The 24,609-nt window shown below is 35.2% G+C and overlaps 1 protein-coding gene across 2 annotated transcripts in view; it reads right to left on the minus strand.

Moving 5' to 3' along the window:
* The window catches only part of PBX3 (PBX homeobox 3), a 151,681-nt gene that overhangs the window by 125,156 nt on the left and 1,916 nt on the right, over positions 1 to 24,609 (minus strand). For both annotated transcript variants that reach the window (XM_067541674.1, XM_067541673.1), the window contains exon 2: positions 23,977 to 24,050. In XM_067541674.1, coding sequence (XP_067397775.1) covers positions 23,977 to 24,050 — 74 coding nt within the window. The remainder of the gene's footprint in view (positions 1 to 23,976; positions 24,051 to 24,609) is intronic.

Raw genomic sequence — 24,609 nt, forward strand, 5'->3', positions numbered from 1 at the left:
TGCATTGTAAAGTGTATGTATCTGTCTTACAGTTTCTATCAGGTCATTCTCATCCTGCTGCAGGTTTGGGATGCCTGTTAGTGTTAGATGGAGCTGTGTGCTCTTGGAAAGGGGAATAAATTCCAAAGAAAGGAGGCATCAGATTAGCTAAAGAGAGCTCCTCCTGAGTTGGTATTCAATATAAATGCTTAGGTTAAGGGTGTTGACTAACTGTGGTAGAGAGAACTTTTTCACAAAAGCCTTGACATCCCAAGAAGTGCAGTTATATGGGAAACCTCTATCTTTCGGATGGTTTGAGGCACTTTTAATATTGCTGTGTGACTCGGTATACTCATGGCGTGTGGACATTCAGAACCAGACTCTTGTGGTACTCTTTATGCATGCATATATAGCTGAGTTTTTCTTACCTGTTTCTCAGAGACAGACAACTTATTTTAAGCAGAAGAATAGCTAAAGTCCTTACAGGGGAGTCAATACTTGAACATCAGAAGAATTCTAAACAGGATCACGGAGCCATAGATCCTCCATATAATTAGGCATTAGAAAGAGTATAATTCTCCAAAACAATTGTGTATCAGTTCCAAGAGATCTCCACAGTGTATGGGACAGAAGTTCTAGGGGACTCAGCTATTTCAGGTTTTTATTCACTATCTGAAACTTTTATCAGTTGTGACATCCAGTACTCTCAGACAACACTTCTTTAAAAAAGTATTCTGCCTATTTTTGTTTGTTTGTTTTTTGGCTATAGGCAATGAACTCAATAGCTTTTACAACAACGCTCACTGGTGATGGTAAGGAGTAATTCAATACAACAGCAGGCCTCCCCACAGCAAATTTCCACTCACTGTGCTTCACATGCTTGTCATTTCTATCCCATCAAAAGGTGAGAGGGGCAGAGAACAGATTCTCAAGAGCAACAGGCTTAGAGCACTAACCCTGAGGTATTAAGCCATCCTGCTTATAGTAAATAGCTAGATTACTAGGTTTCAGAGCTATAAGATCAATTTCTTGTCATAAAAGATGATCTAAATGCAAAGGTTAGAACGTATTAGCTGGAGTGATGATTTCAGATTACAGCTATTAATATGCCAGGCAGAAAAGAAAGTAGGTTCACAAGGCAAAGGTGTAGCCCTACTGTACTAACTCATGGCACGGACCCCTAAAGACACGTCTATGGGGACGAGGGGAATATCCTTCCATTGATAATATATGAGATCTGCAATTCTGCTGATATTATTCAATGTCAAAATTACTGTTACATCTTGTACTCATGCATTTCACTGACATCATCAGATGGAACTCAAAGGTCCCCAGAGGACTGATATATCAGTGGAACTGCTACAATTACTCCACTGACATTGTAATAATTCTGGACATCATGAAAGGTCCATGCTCACTTTCTCTTGAAAAGAGAAATTACCAATGAACCTTTAAGCAATCCTCTCATCCAAAGGTATCAATAATTCATGTTGTCCCCAAGTAACACTCTCCCTGCCCCAAAACCTCTTTAAAAAGACTGGTGCAAATGTCCCATTTCCTCTGGCTGAGAGTCTGCAAAGGAAAAATACTGTGCAATTATGTTTCTAAGATAACACTATGGCAGTACAAATCTAAGGCATGGGAGATGCTTCTATTATCATAATACTTTCTTCAGAGCCTGTATATACTGGGAGTTCATGTGCCAACATACTGTGGGGGGGTCTAGCACTTAGCAGAAAGTTAATTTTGCTGACCTAGTAAGGAGTAAGAACACACAACAATGTTCAGAGTTATCAGCCCTTTATTCCCAATAAAAAAATATTTGATCACCGTTTGTTCATTATATAAGTAATTTATATGATGTTTTAAAAAATACAGTTTGTATTGAAATATTTCAAATACAAAATTCACTTTATTACATGTCATTTTTATCTAACAAATGCTGTATACTGCAACTGAGTTAGCAGTTATTTCATCCAAACTAATCAACAAATACTAATTAAGCCAAAGAGAAACTAGTACAGCCCTGAAAACCTGCTGCAGATTTTCTGCACCCTTATGTAAAAGTCTTGTGTTATTAATATCTATTTCAGCTAAAAATAAATTCTATGAGGGGGAAGATGTCACTTAAGGAGTTTCACCTTACTTGTTGTTCTGTTATTTGCACAGTTTTAATAGGATTTTTCTATTAATCTGTTACAAACCATGAAATTTTATATTTTCTCCATGACCAAGCCATGAAATTTGCCAACTTTATTCATGATTTACACTTGGTCATAGATGTAAGGTCTGCTATGCTTTTCAACTAAATAACTACTGAAGCATCCCCTTTGGATAGAATGAAGAATTTGCCTATAATTAAAGCAGGAATTGTTAACTGCTGGCAGTAAAAGTTTACAGCATTGTTTGACAGTTGCAAAGATAAGCCAGTAAAAATCCTGGGATGCCGTGCCTACCTGTGCTTCCCACATATCCTAACAATAGGGTTATATCTCTCAGCATCATGAAATCAATCTCAGATTAGGTAATGAAATATGCACCAGCCTTTTCCCAGAACCTTTGACAAATCACACACAATCCTAAATCTTCATAAATCACGATTAAAGACAAGTATATCATCACCAACGCATATATCTTCCCATGCCTGACCCAGAGACTAATGAGAAAAGGCCTAGACTATCTCTTCTGATTAATTAATTCAAAATGTCTGCTGTTATTCAAATGTGAGGCTGGTATTATTTGAATAACACTTGACAGCAGTGCCTGAAGATATCATTTCTGATTTGTGAAGCTGCTACTGCATAACTGATGATAGTTTATGAAAATGTACCATTGAAGCTGCTTTACTTGGCACAACTGTGAAAGGTTTTCTGGAGGGGGTTCGGTTTTTTCCTCAGTAGTTGATGTTCCTAATGTTGTCAAATATTTCCAAAACCTGTAAGAACTTGGAAGCATTTTTTTCTGAACTCTTGATTGAATATTAGCTTCTCCTTTCTCGAAGAATTATTTACCCAACTTGCTATGTTTTTCTTTTTGTAGCAGAAGCCAAAGACATCCACCAAATGTGACGTTTTCCACACTCACCTGACCCCAAATTTGTCTTTTGCACTAAGTGTCTTCCTTTTCACATGAAGGGAAGAATTCAGGAGACTGGACTGGTTCAGTCATCTCACTTCAGGTGCATGCTCATTCCTTTATTCTTAGTGACCTGTTTTGGGAGGATGGCAATATCATCCTCTTCCTCCTCATCAGCGTACATCAGCATAAGGTGCATTATAGCAATAACCTTGAAGCAGATAAAGCTGACAGCCACTTCCAAGAATGGTAACGTCAGTCAGCGGCTAGTTACTGGATGATGCTTCGTAAATAGAAAGTTTGCACTCTTCCTTCCTCCCCACACTTCTAAAACTCAGCCAGTGTTGGCATTAATCTAAACTGGTATATTTTCATCTAGTCTGACTTCCCATCATCTGAGACATCACCAGGGCTTCTCCTTGGATACAGGATCTCATCCTGGCATAATTCCTATACTGCTGTGAGCCTCCCCTTGAAATAGCCCCAGGCCCAATTAATATAGTAATTTCAATTATTCATATGGTCATGCTGGGAGTGGGTCTATGGACAAGTCTACCTCTTTCTTTCAATACTGAAGTTTCTTTTTTCAGATAGCAATCTCATTCATAGATCAGAAAGCAGCACAAGCAATGGTGTAAGGTATTTTGTCCAAAAGGTCAAAAATATATAAACTAAGATATGCCATTTCTTATGGCTTGTCACAGAAATCAAGGCACTTGGGAAGTTAATCAAGAGAACAAAGAATAAAGGTCACCATAGCATACTCCTTACAGGTACTTTAGCTCAGCTCAAAATACTAGTCACCCAAGAAAATCACAGCTTCTCTCATGTTGTAATTGCGGAAAAAGCTTGAAAACAAGACTTTTTGTGTTTACTAACTCATAACTCTCAAAAGAGGCCCAACTTCAATAAGGATTATTCAGCTACATGAAGGTATGTGTTTCAATTAGCAGTAGTAATAAAAATAAAAAGAGGATTTGCTTAGTGCACTTTTTTTAAATACACAAACTAAGACTCTTCATCTAAAGTTTAAGGGTGGGGAGGAGGGAGTGGGCAAATGTGAACTTCACAAATCCAGACCACCACTGACATCGCACCATCAGTCTGAATCCTCCAAAGGACTCGAACCCGCAACAGGATCCAAGTTTTGGGAAGTGCTGACTACCCTCAACTCCTATCAATTTTAATAGGAGTCAAAGGTGTGCTGCACCTCAGGGTGGAATTTACAATGAGGACCATAGGAGTGGTATACCACAGTGCATGGGGCTTCTGAAGGAGCTCTTATCAATCATAATTTTATGTTAAACTTAAATTCAGCATTTGCTCATCTTTAAAATCAAAATGCCTGTTAAAATAAACATCTTTGTCTTTCTAGGAGATAATCATGGTAGGAATTTCATTATATACAGTTGTACAGCAAAATATCCATAGCCAGTTATAAACTATTTTTATTTTATTAGTCAAATATGAAACTTGATACCATGCTCATAACAATTTTAAAACTGTGATATTCTACAACAGTGTAGCCATAAGCACTAAAAAAAAAAAAAAGAGGATGTGAATTGTAAGGTCTAAAACGAATATAAATCAATCATTATGACAGAAGTAGCACTTATTTGAGAGTCAGAAGTGAACAAAATATTCTGTGTCAGCAAAATGTCTCCTGTCAAAACCTGCTCTTTAAAATTTCACTACAATGTGCTGAGACAAATGTCCTTTGCAACTCTGTATAGAGAGGCATGTTCTAAATCTTCATAATTCAAACCTCCTGTTTTCAGACAAAGAAGAAAGCTGTAAATGGTTATCTATTTCTGTTGATGAAATAAACTGTGTTTCTAACCACACCAAGTGCTAAATGCCGCCACCTTCTCCATCCAACACTCAACGAGAACGAACTGCATCTCTGAATTACCTACCTAAGTAAGTCCCTGAAAGACACGTCAATAGGTTTATCCCCTTTGTTCTTCTTATGAGTGAATGTTAATGCTCATGAAAGTTGAGGGGATATCAAAATGGAAGTATATGTTTATGTGTAGATCACTTCAGCATTTTGGCAAGTACAGGTTACAGCACAAGGTGCTGCACACTGCACTGAGGATTATCTCAGCTGTGACCCACTGGTCTATGGACAAGGATCAGTGGAGATGTATTTATGCCTCCTGTATTCCAGGTGTCCTATTATGACTTTTTAAAAGTTAGGTATGGGACTCTTTCCCCCCCCTCCCCTCCCCCATCATGAATCTTCTTGCTGCATCACAAGCTGATGGATGTGTTGGCTGCATCATGTTCTGCTATGAGAATGTCCACATCATGCCCCGTTGTTCATGGCTGGCCACTGCTATACTCCCAATACATGGCCCATTCTTTTCTCTCCCTTCTGTAAACCCAATAGGATTGCTTCCCCCTTCTACCTCTCTGAACCCATGACTCCCTCATCTCTTTCCTTAGCAGGCCCGTCTTTGCTTAAATGGTAAGCATTTTGGAGAGGTTCAATCTTATAGCTGAGTTTTTTGGGCTAGTTTCCTCCCTCTTTTTCCCCCTTGAGTACCTGACAAGTTTCCTGAGATATTCTCCAAAGACAGATATTGCATGATTTCACTGGGAGCTGCATTATGTCATTTTTCAGTGTAAATTACATTTAAAAAAAGAGGACATGCAGCTAAATCAGATCAAAATCTTTTTCTAGTTGGGTTGACATTGCAAGTTTACCACCTTTTAAGTGGTTGCATTGTTTGTTTGAGCTGCTGTAGTTTTAACATATACAGGATGCTATATTTAAAACTTTAAAAGGTGAAAGATTCCAATTTGTGTTAACATGCTGATGATAAAACAATTTCTTTCATTTTGAAGACTGTGGAAAAGATGTATCCGGGTCTGTCAAATATGTTCCCAGTATCTGGGCTGGGGTGAAACTGGCAAGAGTTACATGATTTCCTGCTAAAGCCAGCATTGTTCAACCCTCTGTTCTAAATTGGACACAGTCTGCCATGTAGTCTAAAAATGCAATATGAAAAGGACTGAGATCTACTGTAATTTTTCAACAAAACAAACCACAAATAACTAGGAAGAGCAGCAGTTAAACAAAGCACTACCTACAAATAACAATGTTCTCTGATTCAGAGCTCTACTTCTGCTAATGTTATAAAAATAAATGGGTATGTTGAGAATTTAAACAATGCCTAAAAACTGCAAATGGATGTTATTTTTCTGCATAACAAAATCATATTTTCATAGCTTGTTTCTCCAAAATATTATAAACTCTTTTTCCTTGTGTTGTGCCTTAAGACATCATGTGCTTTTATCCCTTAGCAAAATATGAACCAGCTACTCGGCTGACAATGCCAAGAACCATGACAAAATGGATTATTAATGAGAAACTGATCTCCAGAACTCTATTAATTTATGTCTTCCTGTCGCATCCCAAAGACGTATCAGCCTTCTCACTCAAAGAAAAAAATGCCAACATTGTACTTTGTTTTAAAGTTCTTAGATGAAGAATTCATTATCCAAAGCACAGTTGTGTTATTTCAGTCTTCTTGTAGAATAAAGATTCCTTATCAAACAGCTGAGAAAGCTGCTGACAAGTATGAGGATCTTGCAAAATATATTTACATAAAAAATTCAATGAGGAAATTTAGGTTTTTAACCTTTTTTCCCTCCTTGGTAATACTCCTTTACTCATTCTGACCCATCGGCACATTAAAAATGAAGGCCTTGAAATTCCACATGCAAAAAACTGAGAAATACTAATGTGATGGTTATTTAAAAAAAATATTATTAATTATACTATTTATTCTGATACAAAGGAAAATGAACTAACATGTCAAGAGAACTATGTCGGATATCTTTGTTAAGCATAAATAGTGAACAGACATAAAATATCCTTAAGCTTTCACACACAAAAATCTATCTAATCTGTGCTTATGATAATATTTATGAAATAAAAAACAGAGAGGAAAAATTGCTGTAATGTACTCTGGGTGACCTCTGCTTTCCAGAAAGAATGAAAACAAGCTTTTGCTTTTCAATCCCCATCAAAGTGGAGTTAAAGGAGGGACAGCATTCCCTTGCTCACTGCCATTAATCATTGCTTTCTTCAAGCAAGTGCGTATTAATTTCTGTCATCCCAAACATCATCGAGTATTGTTACAGCACCGTTCACTCCTCATTCACCACCAGTTGTTACCAGTTTCCCTACACCGAGCAGAGACAGGGTGAATCGTGTGGATTTCAGTGTTAGAGGCCTTTATCCCTGGGGTGCTGACACCAATTAAGCCATTTCAAGAAGAAATGAGAACAGGCGCAACCCTTCTATGTAACAAGAGCTTGCACCTAGCATTGGCAGGTTGCCATTTTCTGTTGCCTCACACTACAAAACATTCTGCCACATCCTTTAGAATTATACAGCATGTTTACATTTAATCTTAGCAGTATCTTGGCTAATTTTTTTAGATCTGAAATGAAAAACTCAGTGTGGGAGCTTTTGCAATCACATTTAAAGTCAACTCAGAATAATATTCCCAGATCTCAAAAAAACCTTAGGAAAAGGTTTATAAACTAAAATGATAAAACCCTATTGCAATATTTTTTTAAAAGTCAATTAAAATTGATATTAAAGAGAGATAGTAAGGAATAGTATTATCAGAATGAGCTCTTGTTCCTTTGCTTAAAACTAGCATTAGATATACATATGGGACAACTGACTATAGTTTTTACATTACAACATAATAGATTTCCTAAATATGAAAATTAACTGGGAACTCCAATATCAATAACACAATGCAAGGTTGATTAATAATAAGTATCCTTACATTGTTGCATCTGCATCTGTTTCCTTTGGGGGTTTGTGGGAACTATAAAATTTCACATTTCATAAAAGTTACCTCGATCCCTAAAAATCAACATATTTAATGAGTTTAATTAATATCATTTGTGCATTACTAAACAGCGTGTAAAGATTGATCAAACTTGCTAGCGATATTGTTGATTTTTTCTGACTGCGTTAGATCTAATCATTCTCCTTGTTTTAGACATTTACATCTGCTTTTAAGTTTTTATGGCTGCCTGTTGGCAGGCAGCAAAGTGGAGCTGTCGATGCTGCTGCAGAATAATGCAAGGTTTGTTATGAATTAAATATTAGAAACCTTAACGCAGCGGCCAATAAGAATTATTTGCCTTATTAAAGCAGCAGAAGACTCTGATTAAATTTTCATTGCATTGCAGTCTTTTTCCCATTTCTGCTTTCAATTCATCATTCTAATGTATGAAAGGCTTGCCGAATAATGGCATGGGGACTTAATTTCTGGAATGCAAATATGGCAAAGAAAATACCATAAATACCCTCCCAAAAAACATTAAACAGTCAGTTCTAATTAAGTGAATACTAACTAAGTAAATATTCTCTTAAAGGGAAAAAAAATAATTCAAGATGTCAAGAATTCCAAGAAGACAAGCACTAGAAACTCACGCACACGCAAATTATAGTGCAGCTTCGATTATCTGAATGTCATGGGGGCATTGAATACATTTGGATCATCAAGGTTTCAGGTATTCAAAGAAATTTCCATGGGAGTAATTAATAAATATCGGGGAACGTGACATGTTTTAGATAATTAAGAGTGTAACTTGTATGTTCTGGAGGATCAGATCTGTATATCTTTTTTTAAATAAGAAAAACATTATTAACACTGCTTGGCTTACTGGCATTGTAACAAATTTTCATAAAATTCTTCTAGAAAAAGAAAAATTCTCGCAAGAAAAGAAAAGCTAAAGGATATGTGGAAAATGAAACTCAGCTGGAAAACCTGCTAGCACTTTTTAAACCTGTACTGTGTATTACTGCAAATATACCTAGGGAAAATAGTCAAAAATCCTGTAATCATATGTCCTATACTGAAGGTTGTTCATGTTTCTGCCTTAATGTGCATCAGGAAGAAAATGAACTTCAAGTATCCATTTCCCCTAGAGAAAATCTCTTCTCTGAAACTCTGCAACTAATGAAATGGGGATCTATAAATAGCAGCATCATTACCATGAGAGCTCTTGCTTTGTACCAGTTGCTGCATCTGACCCTCTTTACACTAATAACTACTAGACTTCAATATAATTCCTCTATAGGATGATCAATATTAGGACAGTTAAAATGTGATGTACATTTAAACTACAGAATATATTTACTCACCAAGCTTGCTGAAACATAAGAACACACCACAATGCTACCTTGCATTGTCTTTCTCTGCTCACACTTATTAGAAGTTTCTTATTGTGTTAAGTGAGATGAGTTCTGCTCTATAACTTCTCTCTCATGTTATAGAGACGTGCATCGTGACAAGACAAAAGCCATAACACACCTGAAATTTTCCCTACTGAAATCTTTCCCGATGAACCTTATTAAAAAGGTTACTCCATGGCAAATATTATCCACTAAAGCATTACTGTAGTAAACTCTTCCTTAAACTGTTGAATACAGTAAGTGAACATCTAATCAGTAAATGTAATGATTTGGAAACATGTTTTACTCATAAGAACAACCATACTGCTTCAGCTCAATGGTTCATCTAGCCCAGTGTCCTGTCTTCTGACAGTTGCCAATGCCAGGTGCTTCAGAGGAAATAAACAGAATAGGTAAATCATCAAGTGATCCATCCTCTGTTGCACATTCTCAGCTTCTGGCAAAAAGAGGCTAGGGACACTTCAGAGCTCTCCTATAATATTTTCAATTACAATAGATCATTAAAAAAAAGTTAACCAATATTTTATTTCACTGTTGGTTGTAAATTAAGCCATGCTAAAAGATAATGCATTTCAGGGATCTAGAAAGAAACAGGAACTATTTATTAGGTGTCTATGGAATACTCTACCACTGTGTATAATTTATTGATACTGAGATATTTATGTTGCCCTTCATTAAAGGTAAATATTCAGTTACATTTGCATCTCCCACATACAAAGAGCTCAATTGTTCTGCTAATTTCATATCTCTTAAAATAAATATGATAAAACGTTCCAGTGGGTGGATGAGTTTAAAGGCTTTTATTCTCTGTGACAAAATTATTGATGACAACATATCATAAATGGCACTTACTCCATATACACATGTCACAAGAAAATGTAAAATATTAGAACAGTTATGCATGCAGGAACATTTACTTTTTAAATGAAAATATAACATTCCAATATTAAACACCACGTGGCTAAATCAAGAGAATGTATCCAGAGCCAAAGAGGACATCAAATTTCACACATGCTTAATTTGATATTCTCTGTGCTTGCAGGTACTGTATATAGTAAAATTTGATTGACTTTATTTAAACTATAAAACATACAACCCACCAGCAGGCTAATGACAAATGGTGCAACCAAAGAAAGCTTTTTGCTGGGCTATCTAACTTCTATCTATGCACCAAATATACCAATTTTAGCATCTCTTTTTTCTATTTGTTAACTCACAATTTAAACTAGGTATTTGATGCCAAAATCAACTATCAAAGTATATAAAATGTATTGAAGATTGTATTCATACATGTAAAACATACTGTACTTGTTCTGCTGGAATGTATTAGCATTTTGTATGTTACAGCAGTTTGTTATTGCTGAAAAGAAAATACATTTTGAATTTATTCTCTGGGTGAGAGAATTTCATTACAATCTTTTTTTAATCATTCAGATATACCTTAGAGCCTAAAAAAAGGGTTATTGTAAATATTCCAGGGTGTCTGTGTGTTTTAATGGGATTAATATTATAAAACACACAACAATATTTGAAGGGAAGGATTTAGGAGAAATATGCTGAGTCAGTAAAGCTTGTAAAATGTAATCAACATTGCATTTAAACATCAGGAACCAAAGGCTGCAATTTAGCAAAAATATGGTTTAATTTTTGGTAAACATTAGGATATGTGGGTAGGCAGTGGTGTTTACTCTTGGGCTAAAAAAGTATTTGTTAATCCAGAATCTGGTGGTAGCTAAACTTTTGGTTGTATTTGTAAATAAAATTGCACTTATTTCTTCAGCTGTGTAGTTTGCACCTTCAGGGCACAGTGCGATAGAGCAAAATGGGCGAGGCAAGAAAAGCATACATGGGATTTAGAGAGTTTGAGAGTTAAATAAAGCAGATTTGTAAATGGCAGGATACTCGCAACAACGATGTGGTTCTTGCTCTGAAGCAACCGATCGAGCAGAGCTGCTCAGCGGCACTTGACAACAGCAGTGCTCCCACAATTGTAACCCTCAAATCCAATCAATCGTTGCTCTTTGCATTTCAAGCAGCTCCTGGCTGCCACTGCCTGAAGATAACTATTTTACCACCTCTGTCATGCCTAATTAACAAGTCAGATGTACAATTTAGAAATTTTGCAATTAACCTGCTAAAATATTGCTGGAGGATGCTAATTGTTATGCCAGTTGCCATAAAAGCTCATTTGCATAACTTATGTGTGAAAAACAATTATGAGCGGCGTTCACAGACGCGGTCCACAAACTGCTCCTAGCTACGGATGAGAGGGCCACAGAAACACTTAATTCATTGCCCACAAAATTATGTTCCCCCTTTTCTTAAACAGCATCTGTTTTGTGAAGCTATATTCATAGAAAATCCCCAAATCAACAATTAGAAGCATATGTAAATGTGCGATTACAGTTCTTTTTCTTTCATTGACAACTTCCCCTTTTCCCGTGCATGAAGAGTAGGGAAGGGGATGATAAATGCTTCACTGTTCCAATTCCCTTGCCCCACAAATAGGAAGTACATTTGGCAGTGCCAGTGAGACTGCCAGCCCACCAGCCAGGAGGCAGCCATTCTCCTCTGCTCTATCTAGTCCTTGCAGTAGGATCACTGGGGGCCACTTTCACAACAAAGAAGCTAAAGTCAATTGTTTCTTCAGTGAATAGGCTTCTGTTCTTCAGCATATATTTACTGAGGCATTTATAGGGCAAGATTTTTACTATTAAATTGAAGTCCATAGAACATGGTTGTTGTACAAATATTTACATTAGTGCTGACCACAGCCTTATATTGCTGCACTTGGAGAGAACAATATTTCCAACCCTGCCAGGCTTGTTTCAAAGGCCGCATTTTTAGTTCTCATGAGAAAAAAAATGAACTATTGTTTTTTACATAACAAGTGCATTATTTATATACAACTAGTGACTAAAAGTATATTGCTGTCATTTAACCCTCTCATGCTACATTATTTGGAACTGAAAAAGAAATACCCTTCCAAAGGCCATTGAAATTTGCAGTTATCTAGCAAGCTAACATTTAGTACACTTAAAAACGGGAGCTTTCTTGTGGAGAGGAGGGAGGATGGGGATTGTAGAGTTGTTTTTGTAAGTAGGCAACTTGTTTATACGTTAGCAAGTTTTCATAGCCCATTAAATATAAATACACTAAATACAAATGGTGTAAGACTTTTATCTCCAACCAAATGCAATGACATCACATCATTACACCTGTACCACAATGCTGCCTACACTCCTTTCCAAAATAGTGGAGATTTCAAAGTTACATAACAATCATGATTAAACAGCAGCTGTTATGATAATCAGTCAGTAACAGGAAATTGATTTGTTTAGTGCTAGCAACTACAATATTATTAGACTCTCAGTATACTGAAAGGAAGAAATATTTCCTTTATTGAACACAAAAAGCCATAAATTTAAGTAAACCAAAATTAGTTCATGTAATACACTGACATCCAAGTATTTATGTATATAGAGCCTATCATTTAATTTTCAGACATTCCATTTCTATACTTGGTCACAGTCAAAAGGTCAAGAACCAACAAGTCAATAAGTTCCCAAGGATCATATTGATATCACGTCACTGCCCCAACAAATGGAGAGGAAGTAAGAAATAATTCACTAAAAATTCTCAGCAACACAATAAGGGTGAAATTTACCCCAGTACTGCAGGCTCACTCACTGGGGCTTGTGCACTAGTTAAGCCTTTAAAGTGAAACTTGCTCCAATGCACTGAGCCCATAAAAGTATTTTGGGACCATTAAGTCCAGTGTTAAAGGCCAAATTCTTCTCACCCTGATCTCTTGATAAAACTCCCATTGATTCTGAGGGGCAGGGATTTCACTCTTAGGGCACTACCTGCAGTCACTTGTAATGCAATACCTAAGACATTTCTGCTTCAAAAAAATAGACTGCAACAAAGGGAAAAAAATAGGAAGTAGAAAAACTGATAGTTCCTACTCTGTTTGAATAACAAGTGAAAACTAAAAATACTTCCACTGCATGTTATTACCAACTGTATCACTGGGTTTTATAGTGACAGGACTGCGCTATAATTTTTGAGAAAACCTCAGCATAAAGCGCCATAAACCCAACTACTCCTGTAATGTATCACCTTATCTAGTGCACAATCATTTCCACAACTTTTCATGTTAGTATAATTTGTTCAAAAATGGTAATAAATATATCCTTGAAGTCAAATAAGAATCATTGAACAATCTACTGTAACTTGTTCTTACTAGTGACAGTCACTGCTGCAACCAGCATCTAACATATAAGAAAATAAGCAAAACATCTCAATGTTATTTAGTACAATTACAAATATTCACTAAAACTATGAAAAGTTTCTTTAAATCAACAAACATTTGTAATCAGTGCTTTAAATATCCTGCCAATTGTGTGATGGTATCTAAGCAATCGCCAGCAAAGCAATCATTGCCTATTATGGACAAGGGGTTTTCTTTATCACTAAATAAAAATAAATATAAAATCAGGACCCTGTTTTCATTCTGCTACAAGACTGATAGGTTTGACCATGAATTCAAAATACTATCATCCCCAATTAACATACAGAAAAGCAAATCCTCTAAGGAAAGCTTTAATCTTGTTATTCTTCAATAGGTGCGACATCATTTAGGAATACTATAATTTAAGTAATAATGGCCACTAGAAATTCATTTGATATATATGAAAAAATATAGGAAATAGCAATCTAACATATCATAGCAATTAGCATCTGCATAACACTTTATAACTTCAACATATAGTACAAACATTTGTTGATTAATCCTCATAGCAATCCTTGGTAGGAAAATAATACCAGCATTTTATAGATCGGTCAACTGAGACACAAAGGGTAAAACCCAAAACCAGTGGTAAAACTTCCATTAACTTCAGTTTTGTCTCTAACTTCAGTGGGAAGAAGATTGGGCTTCTAATGATTAAAACTCAGAGCTCCCCGTCCTGTATACTCCATAAACTAGATTACACTGCTTTTCAGTACCCCATAGTCTGCATTATTAAGGATATAGTTAAGATAGGCCTGTAAATATGTTCATTATTTAACCCTTTAGTCAAGAGGTTGTAATTTGAAAGTGAATATTTGCTGATTCTTGGCACATTAGGTTAAATCCTGTGAGAAAATTTGGTTTTGTGGTTTCGGAAGCTATTCTGTTCCCATCTAACTCCAAAATGGTTTCATTTTGTTAATGAAAGTTTTCAGGTTGTAAATTCCTCCTAATGAAGATTTATTGGTTCAACCAGTTCAAGGGGTGGTGAGGATTAAAAATAACCAAGTATTTAATTTACAAAAGGAATTAATGGAGCAATATGGTAACCACATTTCATCGAAAATGTGATAAGGATTCTTAGGCAATAGAGCGAGGTGGTGTTTAGTTTCCTGTCTATGAGCATGTTTGTGGCAGCTATTTACATGAATGGAAGTTCACATGTGCACAGACACTATGGTGTGCATGCCAGTTGCAAGGACTTGATAATCTGTATGACTCTGAAGAGGTCACTATGGTTTATTGTGTCTTATGTTATGATGTTAAAAATTCCCCAACAGTGATAGAAATCAGTGGCCCAATCTAAGGGGCCCCACTTTGAGAGGCACTGAGGCTTCTTTAATTATTGGGGCTCATCACAAGCATGATCATTCTAACACTACGGCCCAATTGGCTTTGAGATAATGATCTATGGAGGAGATGTGGACAGTGTAGACATACAAATCCTCATATCCTACAAGCAATCAGAGAGAAGGACGGAGATACTTAACCTTTTTTTAAATTTTTAAATAACATTTTTCACTGTCCTGCATTATTTCTGAGATATTTTTGTATATTTCCATAAAAAAGGAGAAACTGAACAACAAAACTATATTCAAGAAACAGGATGAGTCTCAATTAAAGCTACAAGAGCCAGGAAATTTTGAGCTAAATCAGAAATTCTATCTTTGACTCATCCTAGAGTGCCATAATACTGCAGGGGTCTTAGCACAGTTATCTTATGACTCATATATACTCTAATAAATAGGTTCAATGGGTTGCGTTAAGGACAGAGTTTAAGCATTAACTCAGAATTCCCTAGCTTTTATGGATTTAAGTCAACCTTTAATGTTACTTCAACATAGTTTCTGGCAGTTGAATAAAATCTGTGGCCAATGTTACAACTTCTTCCTTCCAAATATACCCCCAATTTACATAAGGAATCATGGAACACCCTCCAACTGAGTTGGGATGATAAAAGCTAAAGACCTGATTCCCCAGTAACCTTTAATGTTACTTCAACATAGTTTCTGGCAGTTGAATAAAATCTGTGGCCAATGTTACAACTTCTTCCTTCCAAATATACCCCCAATTTACATAAGGAATCATGGAACACCCTCCAACTGAGTTGGGACGATAAAAGCTAAAGACCTGATTCCCCAGGTATCCACATCTATCTACAGACTTCAGCTATTCAGCACCTCTGAAATCAGGCTTTGTTGTGCTAAAAGTGGCAATAACATCACCAACCACGTTTACTTTTCAGCACAAGTAATAGTTAGCACTGATCAGAGTTTACAATACAAAGTTGTAAGATATATCTGAAATAATACCACAAAAGTCAGATGACACAAAGAATTATAATACTTTTCTTTTGTTAAGGTACAGTAACTGAGAATACAATGAAATTCTTCACGTTCAGTATCTCCCATTAGATCAATTAATATTCAGAGAAAGCCTTTAACATGAAGTTTAAATAATCATAGAAAGAGAAAAAGAATCACCAATGTTCTAGAAGCTTCTCTAGACCTTTCAATCAATTTTATTTATATGCAAAACCAAGAGAAACTCAGAAAAAACAAAGCTCCTCCTGATGCTAAAGCTCTCAATTTACTGACAGGCAAATGGCTTCATGCTGCCACTTAATCTCATTTCTTGCATAATGCCCTCTAATTAGCATATCAAAGTGAATTAATACTTCTAGGGCATTAGCAATGGGAAAATCTGCTCCAGGCTTCACAATAGCAGTTAAGCAAGAGCCAAGAAATCCTCAAAAACACCACAAACCACTTTGCATTGCAAAACTGTTCAATTTATTTATCCTCTCTCTCTAAACACTTTTACCGCACACTGTTTTACTACTGTTCACCAAACAAAATGATAATTGCCAAAGTCACCAGCATCTGTAATGCCTGTTTAGAATCTTAATTTAGATTATGTAGTGGAAGATCTCTAGATACTTTACATATATAACAGAGCAAATGAAACATATACTATAAAATTGTTATTCTTTTCAGGTTTTTTTAAATTCAAGATAATATTATTTAATTCCATTTTTGTGCCCACAATAAATAAATAAATATCAAATCATACTTGAAAAGCCACCTGCTGGACAATGCGGACTAAGAGATTAGCTTTAAAGTTAATGCATAATATAAATATAACAAGAGGTTTTGACTTGTAAACACATGATAAAGAAACTCCCCAAATGATTGATTTGTAGTATTATAGGAGCCATGTTATTCAGTGATTCCTATATTGGTACAACAATTTCGTATGACTGTGCAACTTGAAATTGGATTTCTCTTTAACAAAAGAATTTAAATAAAACACACGAAGATGAAATAAGAAAAATAAATTAATATGCTTCTGTGCAAAATGTTCTTTGTATCAAATATCTTCAGCAACAAACACATACTGCAATAGCTGCTGCATCAAATAATTATTTTTTCTTAAAAAAAAAAATCAGTCTACTTTCAATAATATATTAGTCTGTAAAATATGTTATAATTTATAACCAAGGATTGAAGAGATCAGAAACTTCAAAATCTCTGAACTAATAAACCCTCATAAAACAAACCCCCAAAAAACCAAACCAACCCTAGTAAATATAATCTAAACCTATGTATAGAGATTAAGCTCTTATGTAAAGCAAATGGCAAGATGAGGAAGAAAATGTCAAGTTCAGTGGTGTTTGCTATGTTTCTATTTACAGCATATAAACAATAAGAATAAAGTTTTAGAAGTCACAAATGAAATTACTACAGCTATTTATCTAGCATTTCTCCCCTTTCTAAAGAATGTGCATAACCCTTACTGAAAAATATAAAGAGTGTTCAAGCATTGAGCTTCATTTCCCTGCATATGTAACTCCCTTGTTTACTTAGGTTGTAAAGATAACACAGTGAGTGGAATAGCTCTAATGTCCATCTGAAAAGCCGTAATTCATCTGTTTGGTTGATGTACTACTCTAATTTTATAAAAGCAAGAATTATAAGAACTGACAGAAACTTTAATAATTTATATTAAATATTGATGTGAATTATTTGCTCCATTCATACTTAAAGACATGAATTGCCTACCAGAGAAAAGCAAATGTGACAAAAGGTCAACATGATGGTGAAAAAAGGCAGGCTGTGTCAGGCATGTGTTATCTGAACCATGCTGATCACCTTGATAAGCGAATAGCATTAAACATGACTGCTGAGAAAACAAACAAAGCATTCTTCTCATGGTGTCAATTCACAGAATACAAACAACTACATCTAATTCCATCAATTATACAAGAAAAGGAAAACTCTTGAGTCCCTATTTATTTTGACTAGTTAGTATACAAACTTATTATTCATTCTTGTTTTACTTAAAAATATTCACGTGAGATTCACAGAACTGTAAAACAGCCTAAACATTCAGATTAAATATAAACTAAATAATTTCACTTTATTGAATTATATATTATTAATATATATTGTATGTGTATTTAAAACTTTTATTACATTTGAAGCAATTTAACATTTTAATTCTGCATATACTTGTCTAAGGTAGATTACAAACATCATTACATTTATGTTTCACACAAATTAATATTTAAATTGAATAAAGATAGCATAATATCCGTATCATGGAAGTGTGTATCTATCACTGAAAGCTGTACAAACTGAGTTGAAAAATCTATTAAATTTGTAAAATAAGGGATGGCCTTGGATGGCTTGGATCATTATCTACTATTATATTTATTTTTATCAAACCAAAATAAATTATTTAAATTACTATGAACATCATAAAATAAAGCTGGTGTAGCTCGTAATCATTTTTAAAATATTTACAAATGTGCAAGCTTGTTTCATATTCAGAAATAAAATGAAGTCCACTAAATATGAGGCAGAAAATAAAAGAATTATCTGCTCATTCTGAGTTAGTATTAAAAAATAGGTCTAATTTTATCTTATGTGGGGAAGAGGGGGGGAGATGGTCTGGAAACGGATCTTCGTAATCAAGTGAAAGATTGTGTGTTATTTAAATACAGGAAGGAGCTCTAAAATGGTTTGGCGTAAAGGTAATATGTAGTAAAAAGTCCTCTAAGACAAAATGCCAGACGTTTTGTTGGGGGAGAGGGGGAAATAAAAAAAAGCCGTTCTTTTTCTTGGCCAAAATAAATAAATAAATAAATAAATAGAGAGATAGATAAATCTCACATTGAAGCACCATGGAGATAGCATTTTGTCTCTACGTACATTTGAAACGGATGACAAAATGACAATCGGATACTTAATTCAATTTAATTTTTACTAGTAGAACATTTATGAGGCAAAATGATGCCATTACCATTAAGGTGGTGTAACATACTATTGGATGTAATGAATTGGAAATATGTTTAATAATTATTTTTAAAAATATATCATTTAGGAATTTTGTTAAATTTTAGCTGATTCTTCCTAAAAATTCTGACTATTAAAAAGGAAAACAAAGAATAAACATTCCTACATGAAAACAAAGATGTAGATTTTTTTAATCCACATTATTTATTTTCTAATCTATTCAAAGTAAATTTAAAATTATATTAAAGAGCCTGATAAAAGGCATATGACTGCACCCTTTTTTTAAAATAGCTCAACTGTATAATTATTACATTGCAATTTCATCTTTTAAAAATTGTTATAATTTATCTAAATTAGCTATGTCATTTTACCGTTCCGTATTTATCTTTTAACATTCAGTTAGGGATTGTTTTATTTTATTGCAAATTATTGGCATTATATGATGATTACAAATACTGAAAAGTTTAAATTAATTTAATGTAAGAAAACAATCTTGCAGTTGAGTTAAAAAGAACCAAACTAAGGGAGGTCTGATATTTTCAAATTCTTACTGCAAGAGGGGGAAATATGAGGCCTTTCCAATGCTAGCTATATAGTGGCCACTTCGGTCAATATGCTGTGAAATCCTTAGGGGTGCTCCTGAGAACGTCCAAAGAACTGTGCCATGTGAGAGTTTTGTTGGGGAGTGAGGGAATGACATAGCCTTTAATCATCAGAATGTCGATGTATTGCCAGTTACAGTTGTAGCAGTAAAAATAAAGGTTTTAGCTTACATGGCGAACAGCAAAAAATTATTCTCATAGTTAACTTTGAGATTCATCTGTTTTTCATATCTAAAAAACCTTTTCACCGTTTGAAACAAAACTCCGCATGAAGGCAGAACATTTTTAATGATCATTTTCTTCCTCTCTCTGTAGACATAAAAAATAGTTCAACCAGCCCAACCAGCCAAGCAGGCCTTTCTCTTCCCCTGCGGACACCTCCTGCAGTCGAGAAGTTCATTAAGTTTTATGATCTTCCCAAGTCAGTCCTGCTTATAAGCCTCAGAAAGGCCACAAATCTGGCAAACCATCATGTATGCCATTAGGCATTACTAGTAAATGAATGCTATTTAGGGTTTGTGGGGACAATAAATTAGGGTTTGGTTGGCAGCTGTCATTGTTTGGAGTTTTTTTAAAACAATTTTTAAAAACAACCTAAAAAGGCAAGAAAATATGATAGATGATCTGTACTATCAGTACAGCTCAATAACATGGAATTCCACTGGAAATAACTGCAATTCCCTAACCATTTTAAAAAACATCAGAATTAATATATTTTCATTTATATTTGCATATGTAAATACAGTACTTCAGGCATAGAAATTTACTAGAGTGTAAGGATAATCAGATTCTGATTCTAAGCTTTTCGTAATAGTAAATAGTGGACATACAAAAACAACATACACACGAGTCTACGACATCTATTGATATGAGACAGAAAGACTGATACAAAGATGTGCAACAGATGTGACTCCATATTAAGCATAAAACTTAAGATTCTGGAGTGATATGTAATACAACAGATTCAGATAAAAATGTAACATAACACAGCCACTATAGACGGACCCAGTTTTCTTATCTCCCTATTTTACTAGAGGGGCTTCTTTCAGGAAAAGTTTTGGGTTCAATATTCTTTGTATTAATTAAATGAACAAGTGGCAGTTAGTTGTCTTTATGAAAACCTGCTACCTGGTGGCTGCCTCTAGGAATGCACATACCAATATATGTATTTTTAAGTTGATTTATACAGAACACAGTATTTTTTAAAATTTAAAAATAAATGTCAGATTAAAATTTGTAATTATTTACTTTGAACATGATAAATACTTCACAGAAAAACTATTCAGCTATCTATTTCTAAATAGGCAGAGAATAAGATCTTTAATAAATATAACGCATCCACTAACCCTTGAAGAAATGTGTTTTGATTTCCACAGGCATCTGATATGGCTAATTTACCTAAAATTGAGGGTTCCCCAAAACATTCTCTTTCTATCAATCTAGCAAAGTCCTCACTAGCTGAGCTGAACACTAATAATCCACCAGCAAAGTATTAAAAATGAATGCAATTAAATATAAAAACGACTGCACGGTTGCATTACTGAATTCCTTGTTTCTGAAAAGAGATGACTGAAATTATACTTTATGGGGAGGCTAGATTCTTTCTGTCTCCTTAAAATAGGTAGGGATAAAACCATCATGGTAATTTCCATTACTAACACCAAGGTAAACTTTTCCTCAGATAATAAATAATTAAGTATTGAGGCACAATCCAATTGCAACTTGATTAAATTAATTTGAGCAAAAGGCAGTGAAGACCAATGGGGGAGAACCCCTACTTTAATTGCATCCCCAACTGTTTACCCTAAAATTCAGAATTGTTTGGAAACAGATGAGTATTTGCACTTTTTCTCATTGAAACAGATCACAGAAAGTATGCTAGAAATTGCTTTCACATTTTCTTTGCTTTGGTAACACTTACTAATGTCTATATAGTCATTTAATCTCAACTGGGAGATCCTGAGTGAATATCCCCCTATGGGAACAGTTTGGAGGGGGGTGGATTTACCTCCATCAATCACTCAGTGCATTAATCCTATCCCTTCCCCGTTGCTGGGGCTGGCAGGATCTCGCCTTTGGCCAGACAGACGCCTTCACTCTTTGTTGGCAATTAGCATTTTACAAAAGAGATAACTTGCAAACTTGGCTCCATGAGTCAGGACACAAAAGCAAGATCTCAATTTACAAGTTATCACTGAAATCCCCAGAAACATTTGAAATCGCAAAATCTCTTCCCTTGTCAGTTTCCTTCTTCTTTCTGAAACAGCAATGGCCTTACCAAGCACCCACTGCCAGTAATCCTTGTCTCTGAAAAGACTTGTTTTTAATTCTCAACTCACCTCTGACATGTGGTTGACTATACTTTCCTTTCAAAGCAGTGAGGCTAAGCCCTGTGCAAATAAGTGATCTCGGGACCTACGCCTTCTTAATTGAAATCTGCCTGCTGCAAAATGTCTAAACATCAAAGGCAGGTTGCTTGGTTAGCTCTGGAGCTGGCTGGGCAAAAAGTTTAGAAAAAGACAAGAAAACAAATAAGAACCAAATGGGGGGAGGGGTGGTAGCGGCGGGGGGAGGGATTTTAACTGTGATCAAGGCACAAAGGGTGTATGTGTGTGGTGTAGGGAGGGGGAAATCATTCCCCTTATCCAGAGTAATATAATGCAATATAAAGCAGAATCAATCTTAATATTCACAACACAGTCAATACCCCAGTGCTTAGCTGTCAGCAGAAACTGAAGTGGAGTCCTGATAGCTAGGAAACCTTTGGACATTAAGCAGCATAATTTACTGAGAACTATGCACTTTTAGATTTCTTAGTTAAGATTCACTGTGATTTAATGTCTGATGTCTTATTTTGTAGTGATATGCATTTTTTTGTCTTCAGACTGCAACTGAGAACTGTAATTTTCAAGTGTAACTAAAAAGCTAGTATACAGATTATTTTTTAAAAAAGTTAGTCAGATCTTAACAATGCTCTTGCTTCTCATATTACATACAACATTTTTCAAAATCCTTCCCTCTAAAAAGTGACTAATTTTTCTCCACTTAGTCAGGAGGGTCAAAGAACACACACACAAACTGCTATAAAGTTTCAATGTGTCTTAACACTATATCTTAACAAAATTAGTTAGTCAACACTTTCGGGAAGAAAAATTTTGGTGTTTAAAATATTATTGCACCAAACAAATGTAAGGGTTTGCTGTGCTCCCTAAAAACAAATATTGGCAGAAAGCATTCTACCACTTTTACACTCCTAACTTCACTCTGTAGAGACTAGTTGTTAATACGTTTGTGTCCTCAGTGTCACAGAATTTTCATTTTTGTTGTGTTTTCTCTTAAAATATGATGCATTCAGAGAGAATGGTATATGTAGACATGTTGATGCTTACAAAGTTTACTGATCCCTTTAACAAGTTCTGTACTATATGAAGAAAGAATTTTTGTATAGCACATATATGATTATGTTTGTAGCGCACTTTGAAGATGAAAAGTGCTATATAAATGGCAAGTGTTATTGTTACAAGAGAAAGATTGTGTGTCTAGGATAAACCCCTAATGCACTTTTACCTAAATGTGTAGAACAAGCTCAGGAACTAAAATTCTAAATAATACACTTTTTAAATGGGTATTACATTTTGTCACCACACAGTTGCCTAAAATGCTGTTTTCAAAATCTTAATTACTGTAAATATATAAAAGTATATGCTACTAACTTGCTTTTACCCTTTTTTATTCCATATTATTGAAATACATTTTCTAGAAAATTTCAGGGAGGTTTTTTGCTATAATTTTTTGTCTATAGATATATGGATAGCAATATCCACAGACAGAAATACTCATGTGAATATATAACCCTCACAATATGTGTACATAAAAATAACTGTATTATATACAACCATGTATGTCTGTATGTACATAAACGTGTGTACGTATTTATACACATATCCTTTAGCATTTCTTAAGACAATTTTTTAAACAGATAATTTCCTATATAATATACTAGTTTGAACCTGGTAACTGAATGTGTCCAATAACATATATTCTGCTAATTGCACAGATAAACAATAAGGTGGCCCGAGTCAAACATAAAGTTGCGGCTGTTCCCTTGCTCCCTACTCCGCAATTGGCTTCTCCAATCTCACATTGCTCCTTTAAGAAATTGACATACAAACAAGGCGGAGAGGGGGGAGAGAGCCTGGTTGCTTCGTGTTACTTCCCTGATTGCAGCCAGAGGGGGAATTTACTCCGTGGAAGGTGACACGATCATTTTCATCTACATTTCATTTTACATCGGGATTATGAATTGTAAAATTTGCTCCAGATTTATTACATTCTCCCCCTCCTCCCCAAGATCAAAAGCAAGCAAGGAGGCAATGATCAAAGATGGCTGCGGTGCCTAAAGCAGCTTCCAGGCTCGCAGAATCTAAGCTTCGAGAAGTATTGCAATGTTTACTATTTGGGGTTCAGTTTAAAGCCATGCTACTCCTGGTCTCTTACCTGTTTTCTCTTTGATTTCACACAGGACACTGAACAGAGCAGGCTTCATTCTGTGGCAGTTCAGTGCATGCTTTCTGCAAAACAGACAGGAAAAACAAATGTATTAGCAAAAGCTATTTGATATGGCGCCTTTTCACAATAAAATGATTTAACTGGGTCTCTGCATTTTACTGTCCATATATTCCATGCAAAGTAATAGGAAGTAAAGTTCATTACAAATGACAAGGAATCTTTGGCTACAGCTTTTGGCTACGGGGGGAGGGGGAAGGTTTATATTAGCCCTGTAGGCTACCAGGCAACATAATCATATTGTGTGCAAAGAAGCAAACATTAAGAAGAAATGTAAGGATCTTTAAATTCAGGGATAAGAGGAGCAAATAAAAGGAAGTTTCAAACGCCTTCTCTCATTTATCACCAAAGCAGGGACTAGATGACAAGTAAAGATCCAGGTAGCCCCAGCATGCCTGCCACTTGCGGACTTGTGACACTCGCAGAAGTTTGATTTTAAAGCCATGTTTAAAAGGTTACTTTTCACCTGTTTAAGTCAAATTAGTTTTATATAAATTCCCTGCTATACTAGGTGTATAAATCAAAGCCTGTCTCGACTACTTTCCATTCCTCTACATTAGAACT

The sequence above is a fragment of the Emydura macquarii genome, unplaced genomic scaffold (genome assembly GCF_026122565.2).
Source record: "Emydura macquarii macquarii isolate MOO-44397 ecotype Brisbane River unplaced genomic scaffold, CSIRO-AGI_Emac_v2 contig_691, whole genome shotgun sequence".
In the NCBI taxonomy this organism is placed as follows: domain Eukaryota; kingdom Metazoa; phylum Chordata; order Testudines; family Chelidae; genus Emydura; species Emydura macquarii.